The sequence below is a fragment of the Nilaparvata lugens genome, chromosome 6 (genome assembly GCF_014356525.2).
Source record: "Nilaparvata lugens isolate BPH chromosome 6, ASM1435652v1, whole genome shotgun sequence".
In the NCBI taxonomy this organism is placed as follows: domain Eukaryota; kingdom Metazoa; phylum Arthropoda; class Insecta; order Hemiptera; family Delphacidae; genus Nilaparvata; species Nilaparvata lugens.
This window is the reverse complement of record NC_052509.1, coordinates 2506946-2525706: the sequence shown is the minus strand read 5'-3', so window position 1 is coordinate 2525706 and position 18761 is coordinate 2506946. Positions and strand designations below refer to the sequence as shown.

The window sequence follows — 18761 nt, the reverse complement described above, 5'->3', positions numbered from 1 at the left end:
TATTCTGAACGGGAAGAATTATGCAGGTAGGATCTAAAAGGGTTGATAGAATTGGCTAACTCGGAATTCGTTGACTCGCCATATCAATAATAATTGAATATTAATTAACATACTCAATAATATTGAATCAATACTATTTATGATCAGAGCAGTTTTGATTCATACAGCAGTTTAACATGGAGTCAGCGAGTTCCGAGTTAGCTAATTCAAACAATCCTTCTAAAATAGTAGTGATTTGCTTCTTTTTTAAACAGAATGAACAGTTGCTTCAAGAAATCTGATAAACATAATTAGGCTACTTATTCTCAAATGGACTAGCTGACTATTTAAGCTGCCTGAATAGAACTATTTTGAAGATTCAACAACCCTTAACTAGGTGTGAGTTGTATTGGAATTATTGATCTTTATTATTTGATTATAAGTGCAGTACAAATTGAAGCGAGTTAGAAGGGCTGGTCCTAAATACTGTTATATTCAATTAGACGTAACCAAATATACTAAACTGATACTCCATCCCCCACAGGCTAAGCCTTGGGATGTTTTTCTTTTGTTTACACTACATTGTAATTATTGATCATTGTGTCAGCGACTATTGATTATTCATTATATTTCGTTAGTTTCTTTACATTTGTTTGTTGTTGTCACACATATTTATCTATGTAAGTGTTTTTCTGTAAGTAGGCTATTGGAAATGAAATTTGATATGTTATTTGATTATTTGTTACAAGATGGTGGGTAATGGATGAAGAATAAAGTTTAAAGATACTATTGGTAATATACTTAAAAAAACTCTAACCTTTCTCCATGCTTCCCTTCTCACTTTTGCAGAAGACCTTGAACGAGACTTTATAAAAATCCTCAATAACTGTCTGATACTTGAGAGGCAGCTGAGAATGCAGCGTAGATCGAAGTATCACCTTGAACGTGTCATACATTCCTTCCTCACCATACACCAGCCGATTCATATCACAATGATTTCTCATCACATGAATCCTATCCAAAAGAGTTGTAAAATTGGCAGCCGTGTGGTAGAGATATTCGACCGCATTTCTGAATGTTTCAAAGCCACTTCCATCATTAATTCCATCCTCGAAATAGTTCCAGAATTTTGGCACAATCGTTTTGCGCATCTCCTGTTCAATGCGTTCGATTACCAATCCTCAACGATTGGCCCCAGTGTGTGTTCTTTAACCAACAGACAGATTTCTTGTAGTTCAGTGTACGTACACATGTCTGGATCATGCTGGAAAATACAATTTTGTAGTTAGGTAAGTGTTTCAAAAATATTATTACTTTGTATACAGGTTGCTATAACTTATAATATACATATTAAAACAGAAGACACGCGAAATAGATAGATTAAAACACTTGGAAACTTACTAAGAGTGACCACTCTCTGCACGGTCGAGGAAGGTAGCCCAGCTAACGAAAATTAACTATTATAATGTAAGTTTCTAATAGTGTTTTTAATCTATGTCGTGTGTCTCCTGTTTTAATTCATATTATAAAACTTTAAAGTTTTTTTTCTGTTATGTGCTACGGTTGTTATAACTTTGTATACACGTTTTTATTAGGGTACTTTATGTTATTCAAGTTTTAAAAACTGTTAATTCTTCAGAATTGTCCCGATCATATATAACCGATTGTCCCGATCTTATCATCATGGTTAGCGAGTTGATAAGATCGAATACAGTAATATCAAACAAACAAATTTAAATATATAAAAGTAGTTGTCACTTCTCGGTTTTCTGGTAGAATTGAGACTAAATAAACTAGATGCAGGAAGGCTACTAACTAGGTAAATAAGACGGCGGTCAATTAAAACAAGCAAGCTTTCTTTCTGCATGAAATCAGGTTAGTCTTTCTTGATTTAGTAAATTTATTGCTATCACCCAAGCACAGATAAGTTCAATCTAACCTACCTAAGTTACACCAAGCTTGACGTTGACAAAAGTCTATAGTCTGAGAAAAAATAGAGACAATTATTAAAAAACAAATTCCCCATTATGAGAGGAGCTACAAAATAATCAAGTAAACTTATTTATTCAATAACAGTTATTATTCTACTTACCTTTTTATACACATCTTCAGACAAAATTGGGAAGGCACAACATAGTTTCTCCCAAATTGCAGGGATTTGTTCGAAACTTATTTCAGCCATCTTGACTGTTAATAACATATAATTTCAATACATTCTCAAGATGAAATTTTAATAAACATAACTAAACAAATTTTATAAACTAGTTTTCTGCAACACAATCTTAGCACAATTTAGTAGCGGCAAACGCAGTGCAGATTTCTAGGTTATGTTATGTTACTTCGATTCGATTTCGATACTCTTGTTCCGACTTCGATACTGTCGATATCACTCGTTCCTATAAAATTGCAATATCGATATTTACTACTCAAAATTATCAGAACAATCAACAATGTTATCCTATACTTCGATACTTGTTTACTCAGAACTTATAGGCCTAACCAGAGAGAAATTTGTTTTCTAAAACTTTTACAAAATACAATTTTAGTACCGTTTCTCTGTTTGCTTTCTCTATAATCAAACCCCCTCCACCAATACACTATCAAATTTCATGTTGACTGTTGACAGGGTCACAAGTAGGGTTGCCACATTTTTGAATGAAAAATAAAGTACATTGGTAATCACAGGCCAAAAATATAGTACTTTAGGTTTAAATAAAGTACATGTCATTTTTATTTTTACCTGTATACCGGTATTCAAAAAGTTCTGTCAACATAGTTCTTTGTGGCATTCTTATATAGGCTACTCACAAGAATACACATTATTGATTTGAATATTAGTGATTACTATTCAAATCCATTATAATTATCCTATTAATAATTACCAATGATAGAATAATTCGATTTATCCAAATAAGATCATGCATGATAGCTTGGAAAGTTATTGATTTTAATACTGGTATGAAAAAAATAGTCATAAATCATTGAATATAGATTTTTTTTTTTGTTACAAAGTACACGCTCTTACAGTATAATTGTATAGTAGGTATAGTATCATAGAAAAAATATATAATTTATTTTATTTAAACCAATGAAGTCATAGAGTTGGTCTTCTAAATTCAAAATGTAAGTTATACGCCTTTAAAAAATGCATAGTATTGTTGCTCTTCAACAATTTAATCAACTCTAGGCTATTGCGAAATAATTCGAGGTACACAGGATTATGAAAATTAATGCAAAAAAATTGCACCCCTTTGGCCAAAGCCTGAGATATGTGTACTTCTCAAAATACAATTTTGACTGATTTATTGAAAACACATTATAAAAAAATTAAGCACCCTTTATTTATATAAATAAAGGTTTCAGTTTATTTAAGCCATTTTCAAGTTCAAATGAAAATATATAAATAAATAACAAAAGTATTGACTAATTTATGTACATAATATGACTATACTCCTTATGCTCTTTTTCTTGGTTTGCAAAATTTTATCAAAAATGGGATTTTCTAAATCGAATTGAATGATAGTTATTACTTTTTATTTCTATTAATTTCGCTGTAGTGTAGATATGAAAATCGTCTTTTACATTTAATTTAGCCTACTGCTTTTGCCTCCAACGTTTAAAATCTTCATATTAGCATTCATATCAATATATTCATGGTTTTCTGTGCTCCATCAAGTGCTCCACAAGGCTGATTATTGAGTAGTATTTTTTTAGAGCTTGAATGTGCTCCTGGAAAAATAAATAATGGGTGCTTCATGTTTTGAATAACTTTTATAAGTAACCCATGTAAATAAAGTAATTTTGAATGAATATTCAAAATACAATACATGAATATAATGGAATAGGTAATGAGTTCAATAATGAAATGCCCTGGTAACGTATACGTATTTGGTGGAGCAGTCTGTTCCATTTGTTACCTGCTACCTGTTACTTTCTATCAGTAAAAAATTCTATTTATTTGAAACTTAACAGTCTCCGCCACTCTACTAACCTAAAATGTTCCGATTATTTCTTTATTGAGGAAAATAAAGTATTTTTGCGTACTTTACCTTGCTTACAAAGTATAAAGTACAAGACCTCCAAATGAAGTACAATACTTTATCATATAGTACGGGTGGCAACCCTAGTTACAAGGTAAGATCCTACTTTCAACACTTCTCTGCCCTGGGTCATGGGTGTGCCTTGGCTTGCTGTATAATATGCTCCCAATATGTTCTCTGATAAACTAAACGTCTGAACGTCTCCATCCACGTTTTCCCATGGAGCATAGGTCCTCCTCAATCTCCTGAATCTATCGCTTTCTTGGTCTGCCTCATCTCTTACGTGTAAGTTACCTTCCATCCTTCCTTCTAGCATGCCTCGACAATTGTGTAGGAGGCATTCTTGGGACTTGTCCCAATCAAAAGATTCGCCTTGATTAATTGAAAAAACGGATAAGGTCCAATATAAGGTCCAAAAACATTTTTGGTTAACCCCCTCCCCGCAAATCAATGATAAACGTCAGTGACATTTAAAAATCCGATCATGAATCTACAGCATCCCGAAAGATGTAAGTTAATGACAATGCTAGCGTACAACTGAAAGTATATACCAATAATGCACTTTCAGTATAATTTTTTTATCAAGTCTTACTGCATTATTTACAATACTAGATACTTGATATACATTCTGATCCACATTTTTCAATGAAAATTTATATTATTTTTTCATGTGCACTCCCAATATTATCATGATATTCTCAAAGAACGAAGGATTGAGTTAATTTCATTGGCCAACGAATTCAATCTGTATATAATGCAAGAATACAAGATTATGCTATCAAAATCTCAAATAGATTGCAAGAATACAAGATTATGCTATCAAAATCTCAAATAGATTGCAAGAATACAAGATTATGCTATCAAAATCTCAAATAGATTGCAAGAATACAAGATTATGCTATCAAAATCTCAAATAGATTGCAAGAATACAAGATTATGCTATCAAAATCTCAAATAGATTGCAAGAATACAAGATTATGCTATCAAAATCTCAAATAGATTGCAAGAATACAAGATTATGCTATCAAAGTCTCAAATAGATTGGTCTCAGCATTCGTATCAACAAACGAAGAAAATCAGGTCTAAATTACATTCTGGAATCTAAATTGCTAAAAACCTACAGTAATTTCTGGGAATCTAACCAGGAACACTATTTAGTGGTCGTCTACCCCTTGACCTGGTTTCAGACACAGCTGTTGTCATAAAGTGGTGGAGAGTACCTCATCCCCACAACACACCCCTAGCTGTCATCAACCCTTGACCGCACGCTCACTCACCCTCCACCCTCAGCCATGACTAGTGGTGATATCTCCTCAGTACATGACGCTGATGACGTCACAAGTCGAAACTCTTCTCGCGACTCTACAATACTGACTGTACACACGTCTCTACAACAAATAATATATTACCTATTCTTACCCAATTTGAACATGCTTCTATATTTTTTCATATTCTGTCCACTATTGACATGAATATTACAAAATTGATTTCTACAACTTACCTTTCGTGTCCGATTTCTACAAAATTCAGCCTGCTATAGTGAGGTCCACGTTATAATGGAGTTTGATTAGTAATAATTGCATTGCTATACTTGTCTATCATTCAACAAAGCAGATAACGCTACCTCTTTCTCGCTTTGCTCTGTTGTCAGATAGTTTTTCAACAATATAGAAATATGATTGATTACAAATTGTTTAATCTTCATTATAAAAATCATTGAAAAATATAATTTCTTGCTTGATAAAATTAATTGATTATTTTAAACGAGAATGAACAGTTAATATTAACAGTTAATTAACAGTTAATATTCATTTTAATATCAGCTGTGAATAACAAATAGTGAGTAGGTTTTTGATTTCGAATTCAAATTTTTAAAATAAGTGCAAAATATTTCTAAAGTTTTTGATTTATTGTGATACATTCTGTAATTTATTTATTTAGAGTATAAAATCAACCTTCAAAATTCAAAATTTTAAATAATCATTCTTGGACCGAAAATCAAGTGACGAAGCAGTGTGTGATTACATAACCTCATCTTTTGGACAACATTAACATTTTATCAAAATTTTTGGAGAGAAATGGTACAGGCTCAGCCTAGTTTTTCCTCCAATGTCATAATTGTATTATGATTATAGTATTTTATACAAAAAAATGAAATGAATAAAATGAATAAATAAATAAAGCGGTATCAGCTACCCTCCATTGACAAAACAGAGGATCGGCAACGTTGTTCTCCTATCTTTATGCACTGCCATATAAAGTGGACCTCACTATAGTTATGGATTTTAATTTTATAGGTAGCTTACTCACCAAATTTTAAATTTCCAATGCCGAGACAATCTACTTTACAATGAATACGATACAAAAGATATAAACGTTTTTAGAGCATTATCCCAATTTGAAACATTCAAATTAAAGATTGGGGTGTGATCACACTGAATGCGTATATGTGCAAATGCACGTCAGATCATGCATAATCGAAAAACGATATACATACAAAAAGTAGAAAAATCATACAAAATCATACAATCATACAAAAAGTCGAAAAACAAAATTTAGGAAGTGCTATTGAAACACTTTGTGACTTGCATGCATCTGCTTACTAACACTGGACGTAACCAGCAAGTGCACGCTTCCAGTGTGAGTGTACCCACCAATCTCACAAAATTTTGTGCCGGTTGCACAACAGCCGGTTGAATTTTAACCGTGATTAATTCCACGAGAACCAATCAGAGAAGCCATCTTTTCAAAAACGCCTTCTCTGGTTGGTTCTCGTGAAATTAATCACGGTTAAAGTTTAAACGGCTGTTGTGCAACTTGTTTCTCACCTCATATAACTGTGATCACTGTGATAAGGGTTTGATCCACTGTGATCACACCCTTATATTCTGATTAGAATCAGAATTCATTCATTATAGAAAGTAAAATCAGAATTCATTCATTATAGATAGTAAAATCAGAATTCAATCATTATAGATAGTAAAATCAGAATTCATTCATTATTGATAGTAAAATCAGAATTCATTCATTATAGATAGTAAAATCAGAATTCATTCATTATAGATAATAAAATCAGAATGCATTCATCATAGATAGTAAAATCAGAAAAGCTTGGGCGTATTTCTCAAGCTTCAGGAAATCTTGAGCTTGTCTTTCAATTCTTTAATGTTGTATTTTTTGTTCAGTATTTAATGAATAAATTAGAAAGGATTCTCATTTTCCCTAATACACTCACAAACTAGACACCGATACACTAAATGAATGAGAGAAAACTAAAGATGATGAAAAAGTTATAATATAGGTCAGACCCACTCAAACACATACAAACCATAAACGTGTACAGAGACTCAACACAGAGCCGCAAACGATAAAAAGCGTCCGTTTTCCGTCTCCGTTACGTCTGGTCGCATTTTTATCATCATCATCATCATCATCATCATCATCATCATCATCATCATCATCATCATCATCATCATCATCATCATCATCCATGTCATCCACTCATATTTAGTGTGACGATAAATCATCCCCTCCCCCATACGACAGCTTCTCTTTCTCTTCTTCATCATAGCCACCTCTTCTAACTCCTTCACCACCTCTTTGTCCTACTCCTCTTTCTCCTCATCTTACTCCTCTCTCTTCTTCTCCTTCTCTTCCTACTCCTCCTCCTCCTCCTTCTCCTTCTCCTCCTCTTCTTCTTTTCATTACTACTACTCGTATCTTTCACCTTCTCGTTCTCCTCCCCTCCTTCTACTTATCCTACTCCTCCAATTAGTTTTTCTCTACTTATTATTATCCTTCTTCTTCTACACCTTATCCTCCTCCTGCTCATCCAACTCCTCCAATAAATTATTCTCTTCTACTCATTCTCCTCCTTCCCACTTCTTCTTCTACACCTGATCTTCCTCCTATTCATCCTGCTCCTCCTTCTCCTGCTCATCCAATCAGTTTTTATCTTCTTCTCATTCTCCTTCTCCTTTTCCTGCTATTCCTCTTAAATTTTCTTCACACCTTATCCTCCTCCTCTCACCCCTTCACATTTTTCTCCACCTTCTTCATTCTGTCTTCACATTTATGTCCCCTTCACATTCTTCCTATATTCATCTTCGTCCTCTGATCCTTCTCCTCCACCTCTTCAAAATTTGGCCTACTTTTAAATATTCTTCTTCTGCCGACTCCTTCTTCTTTTTTCTTCTTTTTCTTCTTCTTCTTCTTCTTCTTCTTCCTCAATTCTTCTCTTTGACTTTTTCTTCTGAATGCTTATTCTTCTCCTCCTCATCTCTTCAAGTTCTTCTTTTTCCTCCTGTGTAATTCTCCTCTTCCTTTTCCTCCTCCTCCCTCTCTCCTCCCTCTCTCCTCCCTCTCTCCTCCCTCTCTCATCCCTTTCCCACCTACTCCTTACCACTCCTCCTCCTCATCTTCATTCTCGTTCCCCACCCCCAAGTGGCCGAATAACCCTTCCATCAACCGCATATAATACCTTTTCACCGCCACAACATCTCATGCCATAGCCTCTACTCTTAAATTGCCAACGAGCGACGACACTCACTCTCTCTCTTAACTTAACTGCTGTCCCCTTTATTGTCTGTCAGACATTTACTACCAGCATGTGAAAGGTGCAATTCACAATAAAGTGGAATTCATCACCACATGCCCATAGAATGAGAATCACAAATCGGATATTTTTCATGTGAAAATACTTTATTTTTGTTGAAATAATAAACTATGATAAAAATAAAACTCACCATGTTGGAAATAATGTATATCGTGCTATTGATGTCTATTATACCATCCATGATGATGAAATAGGAGGTAATTATAACAATAATTATATGAACATTGGAATATAATAAACTAAATATATTTTCCTACAGGTACCTTGGAAAGTGGCCATTGCTGCACTGATTACAGAACGCAAAGAATCACTTTTCCGCTCTAGTGCGCAAAGTATTACTTTGCGCACTCTTAATACTAAGGCCCGGTTGCACAGCAGCCGGTTAAATTTTTAGAAATTAAGATTTATTCAAATTTTCAAATTAATTGGATTAATTTAATTTTTAATTTGAATGAATTATCGATTATTAATTTTCAATTGGATTATCAAGTTTAAAATAAATTAAAGTTGTTATTAATTTATACAGACAAACATTTGATGGATTTCAGCCATCATTTTACCCATCATCAACCACTTCTCATATTCAATGGTAACTGTAGGAAAAATTTAATGTGAAATACGTGCGCAAAGTTCGTTTGCTGCACTCAAGAAACCATTCTGCCCTCGCCTACGGCTCGGGCGTAAACGTTTCTTTCGGTGCAGCAAACTGTCACTTTGCTCACTAGTTGCACAAATAACTATTTTCATACATAATGGCCGGGACACACATATCCGCACCGAGCACGAGCCGCGGCACGGCCGAGTGACGGACGTACTACGCCGAGTGAGAAAACAAATGCTTTCAAACGTGTAGGGACACATACTACCGCACCGCGCCAGCACCGTCACCGAGTTTGTTGCCCGCGTCGTCACCGACTAAAGTGCGAGATAAATTACTTTTAACACGGCTCTTTCTCGAAGACGGAGAGATCCGATGCTCTATCCTCCACTAATCACTCCCACTACCTAGCAGCATTCTCCTTCTTTTGTGTCTGAGTGAGAGAGCTATGTAACACGACCGGCAACACTCCCCTCCAAACTATTGCTGGCAATGATCCAAGTAGTGTACTGGTCAGCAGATATACTGGTTTGTGTATGTTACAGAGATGTTTTCATCACAAGAACATGAAGCAAAATGACACGGCGCATCCAATTGTGCGCAGGATGTCCGTCTGTGTCCACGCTACAAACTATGGAGGGAGAAATGGGTTTCTCCTCTTCATGTTAAAAGTAATTTATCTCGCACTTTAGTTCAGTTTACTTTTTGACGGTGACGGTGCGGGCTCGTGTAACATTGAGAGTGAAAAACTGATTGAACAGATACAGAATCATCCAGTTTTTTACGATCAAAGTGATGAGAAATATGGTTGAACGGAAAAACAAGTTAAACCAAAAGTAAAAGTATAACCAAATAATAAGTTAAGCCAAAGAATAGACATAATAAATATTAAATAAACAACAAAAAGTATAAGATAAGGAAACGGTGACTGTGTCTTGAATTCTAAATTTAAAACTAATTACGTTTAGATACATAAGGCAGAAGATAACAATTTTATTGCTGATATATATTTACGATACATGACTGATTGTGGTATTGTTATGCACCGAAATATATACCAGCACTATGATTCTCATCTTCTGTGTCTACAGGTAATTAGTTTAAAATTGAAAAATATGAATTCAAATCGGATGTTATATTATTAACAATAGTTTAACCCATTCAGAAATCAGACCACAGTAGCACTACAGAACTGAGACACTGCTGCCGCTCGGCTTTCGCACGGATATGTGTGTTCTCCTACCATCATCACCGTGTCGCGGCGCGTAGCTCGGCCGTACCTCGGCACGGGCTCGGTGCGGTTATATGTGTCCCGAGCTCTAATATGATCGGGAAAGTAATAATAATGTAAGGACAACAGTAATTTTACTTTTACAACATTGATCCAAAGAGAATGGAGCTATTTCCTTTCTCTCTCTCATTAACTTGTGATGACAAGTGGAGTCATTTTAGGTACGGTATCTATTGCAGTAATAGAATTTGCCTTCAACGTATCGTGGATAAAAATAAATTGGTGTAGAAATTAGTTTTGAGAACAGAGGAGCTGAGCAATCCCCTTGAGCGATATTGATTCCATAACCGAATTTTCTATTTCGATTGCAGTACTTCCCAGTTATATCCACAACATTTTAAACTTTTTAATCAATACAAGAAACTGTGTGCATTGTAATACTTTCTGTAGTCCTACTAACATCACAAAGTAATATCGGGGACCGAGCTTCGTTCTGGAGTACAAAAGCATAAAAAATGTATTACCAAAGAAGAAATTATAATAACATTCATACAGAAATGTTCTATCTAATAACGGTAAATTGAGATTAATTCCCAGAGGAATGCAAAAATTTCCCTCACAAAGGCCCGGTTGCACAAAATCCGGTTAAATTTTAATCCTGATTAACTTCACGTGAACCAAATCAGAGAATCGCATATCCGATATCAATATTGAGGCTCCCGGCTCCTAAATAATGACGTCATTGGGAGAAATAATACGAGTATTTTCCTCCACTTTCTACATTGGAATTCTCCTTTTTTACAGGAATAACAAGGCAGAAAGAAAAGACACATCGAGCCTCGTGAGCCAATTTGAGAGAATATATTCAAAGATTCTCAACAAGACACAGGTGACTGAAGGTTTTTCTTTCCTTCTCATTGCAAGGATATCTTGATATTGCCTCTTTGAAATCATGATACATTATCAATATGTATCAATGGCAAATATAGAATCACTTACCACATTGGAAAAAAATGAGATTAAGCTTTCGAAACTTTAAAAATTTCAGATTGAAAAAGTACATTGGATATAATTGTTTTCGAAAACTTTTAAGAGCCTTGGACGAGTCATGAAAACAATTTTTTAATGATCATAAAACCACCTTGTATCTATATAAATATATATAATATAATATAGTATCTATCATAATCGATGGATTTATCTTAATTCCTGATTTTATGGAGAACCTGATTTTGTATTACTGAAATATGATGAAGTATCAATAGACGTTTGATGTGGCTACTTCAATCTGAGCTTAAACATTCATTGATTTCTCCTAATAGGATTAAAATTCAATTTCGGATAAAATATTATAGAACCTTTGACGAACTAAGCTGCTTTCAATTGAAAATTAATTGGGAGATGGCGGTAGGCGTAATCCATCTGAAATTACATCGTCATTTTCAATGTTGGGCTTTAATTTTGGCTGTTTTAATGGGAATTATTTGAATAAAATATTCAAATTTATAATTAGAAATTTAGTAATCAGAGGAGGATTATTGTTGAAAATAGATAGTAAAGTACTATCATGATAAGAATATTATATTCATTTTTCTAATGCCGTACTGAAAAGTACGATTTTCTGCTTTCTTCTCATAATTTTCATTAGAATTGGAAATGAAAGCTCCACGTTCATACTCCGAAAACGATATTCTGAATTTTTCAAAGAGAGAAATTGAATAATGATAAGTTATATTATGAAAAAACATAATCTTAGTCACTTATTATGGACTTCTAAATTATCCATTACGTTGGACTTCTAAATTATCCATACGTTGTACGTCTTGTAAATGTGATCAAGTTGATCTCTAATCATAATGATTGAAGTGGACAAATCACCTGCGCCGTATGCCACCAACTCGTCTTCCACTACAAGCTTGGAAGTTGCAGTTGGATGGCAAAAGAGACGTCGGAAGACCGAAGCGGTGGACACCGGAACAGGCTTTACAAGCCTAGTCCATGATGGATGATGATAATGATGATGTTGATCTCTAATCTTGAAAGAAATCATTTTTTGGATCCCTGTGAAAGCACTAACTATAAACCAGCAGGTAAGAGAGACGTTGGAAGACCAAGGAAAAGGTGGTCTCAAAACTAGACATGATTTTAAAGTTAAATTTTAATTATATTTTTGATAAATTTTAATTTCCAAGGCTTGTTTAAAGACCGGAACAGGCAATCATGACTATACTGTGGAAGTCAGAAGAAGAAGAAGAAGAAGAAGAAGAAGAAGAAGAAGAAGAAGAGAAGAAGAAGAAGAAATCCTTGTCTTCTACTGATCACGCTGCCTATCTGTAATTATTGAGAGTGTGAATATTACCATTAGAACTCATGGGAATCACATTTCTACTGTACCGGCTACTGACACTGATCGTGTTACGTGGGAACCTGCCGGACTAGGAGAATTCCTCTAGGAAACTGGAGTTGGTAGCCTGCATAAAGCAAGATGAATGTCAGGAATTTTCAAACTTTATGTACTTCATGAGCCTAAGAGACCACCTTTATACTCTATCAGACAAGTTTGAAATGTTTTTGATCATACCAAAAATGTCAAGACTCTATCTCATGTAAATCAAGATAAACTATCATAAAGTATTGATTATAAACTTTACTATAATCAGTGAATGATGATATCGTAATAATATACACAAATGAATCACACGTCATAATAAGAGTGTTTTAGATTAAATATCCCACATCATATTAATGGATGTTTATAGTTTTACCACTGATGTGATATAAAGTTCAAATAACATTGTATAGTAATGATAATCACAGATCGTGAAGTCCAAAATTGATAAGATCATTGCTGTTTTAAGAAATAAAGATACATTGAAATTAGTGAAATGAAAGAAAATGGTACGTGAGATGTTGATAAAATGTAATAATGTAATCCTATTGTCTTTAGACAAGATCCTAGGATAAAATGAATAGATGTGGAGCTCGTAAAAGTATGTAATGAATTAGCAATAAAGTGGAACTATGAATATACTACTCAAGTGATACTGATAAAAATACAGTTCGTTATTATATAGGTTACTAGTAACGTGATAATTGGATAATACTACAGCTCTATTCTCATAATGACAAGAACTCATATGAAAGGTTTTCATCAAAACCATACAGAACTTACTAGATTATCTCTCAGTGTTCTCGAAAGCAAATTTCCGCAGTTAGCGGAAATTTAGACCTCAATCGAAATAATGGCGATGTAATTGTCAAGCAGACGTGAATGCATTCATTCAAACAGATACAGTTTTAAACGAAAATCGTCGTCACGCTTTTGGCGCCAAAATGGCCGAAAAAGCGCGCGCAAACACAAATTCCAATGAAACACGAATGTCATTTCACGCTCCACAAACTTGAATTCAACAGCTTTAATACGTCTGCTTGATATCTCCATGTTTTTCCATATGAGTATTCCAGTACAAGGTTTCACTGCAGCTCAGTGAGTATTGTTGAAGTCAGGGAGAGAAATGCCACTGAAAATCTGTGGTATGGAATATCATTTTGGATTTTGAAAATTTACTCTTTTGTGAATTGTGGTGGTTTATAACTAAGTTAGGATTCGTATTTCAGAATATCAGAGAAAGCTTAAAATTGAAAACAATTTTAATCTATTTTCAATCATGATTTTTTGTTCCTAGAGCTCAGCTTGAGCAAAATACTCAGCTAAATATTTCAGATGAGATAGCAAGTATTTATTAAGATAAAATAAGGTTCCCTTCAAACTCTTCAAGTTCATTATGAGTCAAGCTCTAGTGTTATCAAATTATTTGGCCAACAGACTATCTACCATAGTATATGAGAAAAATGCAGTTCAAAGATTAGGCAGATATAACCAAAAATAGTAATCATGATGTACATATGTACTCAAGTATAGTTCTGGAGTTATAAATTGTAAGCAAAATAAATCATTTATCAATCCAGAATATCTAGAAGAGAATTTTTCAAATTTGGAAAACTGAGTTCACGTTATCAAACCAAATATCAATATGTTATTAATGTGTAATATCTGCACTCATAAGCAATAATTATTGTGATGCATCAGTTTATAAATTGTCTCATAAGATGGGATACAAGAGTATCTATTAGGATAAAAATAAATTCACTCCAATGTCTCAGAATTCCTCATGAACAGCATCAATATTTCTCATTCAACCAAAGCTGAAAATCTGCAATGGATTTCACGATAGTCACTTGAATAGCCACTACCCAACTCCACAAAAAATCATTTCTACGCAATAAGTGACCTGTATTATCTCCGAGTACCTACTTTTCTTGGGTCGAATATGTATTGAAATCAAGATTAGCCCGATAAAACCGCAAATAAAATTTTAGATTCATTCTGTGCACTTGATAGAATCGCAGTCCAAACCACCGGAACTTTTCCCCTATAAAATTGCAGGGTTGGAGAGAATAACCTACCCTTTTTCTTGCTCCCAAAACTCCGCTATTACCATCACTATTTCGCAGTTTGCTCTGGCTTTGATATCATCTCTATTGCTCTACTACCGTTGTGTGTACATCCACTATAGTAAGATTCAATTCGAACTGTCAGAATTAGTTGTATGAGAAGCATTGATGCTATTCATAGGTAAAGCTGACAGTTTTAGGTGAATCTCACTGCAAAAAGTCTAGTATTTTGAATCGATTCCATAAAACAACAGAGATACAATCACTTCTCTCATTTCATTCATTGCTAGCACGAGAGAATTCTTTTCTTCTTCACATACAGTATATAAACAGAAACTGTTCGCTCGTAAAGCTGATAGCAAATGGTTGTTGTATGAGTTGAAAATTTCGATTTGGTTGCTCATGTCGGTTCTTTTTTCAATTGAAAGATAAGGGATATGAAAATTTCGATTTGGTTGCTCATGTTCTGTTCTCTTTCCAACTGAAAGATAAGGGAAAGTAATGTTCACGACAGAAGTTGAAGTGAATTACGGTATATCATCAATATTATATTGAGGGAAATTTTCTTCAGGAGTAGTTTAGAGCTACTGATGAAAGCTTAGGAGTATGCTAAGAAAGCTTCAAGAAGTATGCGAGCACTCTCAACTTATTGCTGGAATACTACAAACAGACAAAGTTGAAGTGAATAAGGGCACTTCATCAATTATATTGGGAAAACTTTTCCTCAGAAGGAGTTGTTTAGAGCTGATGAAAGCTTAGAAGTAGAGAAGCTTCAAGAAGCAGGTTATACCAATACCATAGAGAAACAATAGCGTAAGTAGATATCCCATGGTATAGGGCGTTTATGTCGCAGCTTTTACTGTTATCTCAAGCCGATTATTGTCGGTTTCTACTGTTTTGAGCGGGTAAGAGTGTATGAACGGCACAATATGAGAGACTACCAGCGTCATAAAGCTTCACGGGAAAGAACTACGTAGACTATCAGCTTGAGATAACAGTAAAAGCTGCGACATAAACGCCCTATACCATGGGATACTACTACTTCTACTACTATGCAATACAATCTACAATCTACAATCTACTATAGATACAATCTACTTATATGCTATTGTTTCTCTATGCCAATACTCTAACTAATCGCAGAAATACTGTGAACAGAATTTTGTTCAATAGAAGAAATGAACATGAAAATTTGGAAATTGGTAGCTGATCTGATCAACATTATTGATAAAGATCAATGAGAGAAATTAACTGCCGCCAAGAGAGAAAGAATCAGAAGATACATATTTTTTGTCGAAAGAGTAGTAGGATGGGATCATTGGAAGATGAGATTACTAAGAACTCAATGAAATTCATGAGATAATGAAAAATAGTGGTTTCAGATTTCTGTATTGGTTTATGAGATACAATATAATTATTAGGAAATGGATCATTTTGATTTTAGAAGAGAATGACTTCTTGATGGAGTGGTGCAAGGATAGTATATAGCTATTCTATATACTATTCTTTGAAGTGGCGAAGCTTGATTGATTGATTGATCCTCTATCACAAATTACAATATATTGCCAGGTCTTGCATGACCCATTGCATATCAACACTTACAGTAATGTCCACTCTACCAGTTAACCACGGGACTTTGACAAGCTTCAAACCATGATCACATGAGTCATGAATCAAGATTAATAACACAGTAAATGACGAATGAAATAGTTGATACCTTCCTTAATGAAACAGTACAGAATAGAACAATTCTTTACTCAAAGAGGAAACAAGATTGGGAAGGCATAACTACATTTCCAGTCAAGATTTTTCAAACTCTAATCTTGCTTTTCGAACAATATCAACAAGTTGTAACAGATTAAAGGAAGTAGCACTGATATCTTCCATCAGGATACGCTGCTCAGTATAACAAAACGTGATGATGAAAGCTTCGCATTGAAGAACTGAATTTCTAGAGAAGTTCTTGTCGTAATTCAATTGTACAATAAAATAATGAGTAGTAAGAGTTAAGAGAAGCACTGATAGTTTCTGTAAAACAGGAATAGACACTCTGTTCAATAAAATAACAGCACGAGAAATTCTCAAGCGGCGTGCGTTTTTGTTTGAAGAGGAACGTTACTATGCGCTACTCATGTTACAAGAAGCGACCTCAATTCGCACGTGAGGCAAAACTACGTTCGCCTCATTCACACTCACTGAGGTGCAGGTTTGCGCTCTCTAAATATTTTAAAATATTCGCCTCGCGAATCGCTTCTCCGTCAAACGCGCAAGACTCTTTGACAGAGCAAAGTACACGCGTTTGTTTAGAAACCCACGCGCGCTCCACGAGTGTTTGTGAGTACAAACTTCTCGAAAGCTTCCAAAGTTTGAGGACAAGTCAATTCCTCCAGAAAGACAACTAGTTCACTTTGATGACAAACGGTGCCAGTACAAGAATGCCAATTTCTTTGAGCTCATCTTACGGCGTATTTTTTACGTGTTGTTCTTTCATCAGGGGTCGTTCACCGGGTTTTATGAATTTCGGAGATGGAAATATTTGTACAAGTCGTGTTTTTGATTAAGTTTTAGAAAGAATCGACTGCCGAGGAGAGAGAGAGATGGGGGAAGAAAGGGAATGTGAGAGGAGGGAGAATTTGGTATTTAATATTGAGAGACTAGCATGATGGAAAAATTTGTATGAATTATTTTCTAGAAACTCTCAAGAAGATAATCTATCGAAATCTTCCAAGTAAGGAAGATTAGCATTATTACTAAAGGAAGATCACTAAAGCACGGAGTATATGATTAATTCATTGTATTTTTATTGGTTATTCGGTTAATCTTGAGTTTGATTTGAAAGATTATAGATTTCTGAAAAAATACCACAGAACCGACCTTTTCCAGCAAGTTAGAAATTCAAGTACAGTACTCCAAAATTAGTTTTTGACATTCTCAAGAGAGTAAGTAGGTTTGAATCAAGGATAGTGTGTATAGCTAAAGCTATAGCTATAGTCTATACACTACTTCTGGGTTTGAATAACTACAATTCAATTAACAGTTGAAATCGTAAATAAATAAACATTTAGTCTCATAAATAAACATTTTCAAATGGACAAGTAGTCAGTGGAAAATGGTACAGACAAGTATATTTTGTTGTACAGACAATACATTTGATTTTTACAGACAAGTACAGACAAGAGTGTTTTAGAGAAACGGGAAATTTTGAAAGTCAAATAATTTCAAGAAAAACAAATCTTTAAATAAAGTTTTTCATATCATTCAATAGTAAAAATAATGTCATTTCAGAATAAATAATACTGTAACATTTATTTTTTGAAGATGACATCTTGCAGGATGCAAGATTGTCTTTTCTACGCAAACATTTCTTTATAGTCTCTTCATCACATTGTCCATGGTTTGACGTAACATTACAACTGCAATTTGAAATCGCTTCTCGAATCTTGGCTTTCAATTCTTCCGTTGTTGCAGAATTGAAAGCCAAGATCCGAGAATCAATTTCAAATTCCAGTTGTAATGTTACGTCTAACAATGCATGGACAATGTAATGAAGAGACTACAGGAATGTTTGCGTAGAAAAGGAGCATACCTGCAAGATGTCATCCTCAGAAAATAAATGTTACTGTATTGTTTATTCTAGAATGGCATTATTTCTACTATTGAATGATATGAAAAACATTTAAAGATTTGTTTCACTTGAAATTATTTAACTTTAAAAAGTTCCTGTTTCTCTGAAACACTCTGTAGAACAAGCCTGCTGAACTCTTCCTGCTAGCTAGTAGGAAACAGAGAAAACATAAAATAAAATTGTACGTTGCATTCAGCTCACTCTGTATTATTACTCGA

General features: G+C 34.3%; 1 protein-coding gene across 1 annotated transcript in view; it reads right to left on the bottom strand.

The window, feature by feature from the left end:
- The window catches only part of LOC111057205 (anaphase-promoting complex subunit 2), a 28096-nt gene extending 25787 nt beyond the window's left edge, over positions 1–2309 (bottom strand). Inside the window, 2 exon segments of the mRNA XM_039429934.1 lie at positions 797–1243; positions 2072–2309. Of these exon segments, the coding sequence (XP_039285868.1) occupies positions 797–1130 (334 nt within the window). The 5' untranslated portion in view covers positions 1131–1243; positions 2072–2309.
- Positions 2310–18761: the final 16452 nt, after the last annotated feature.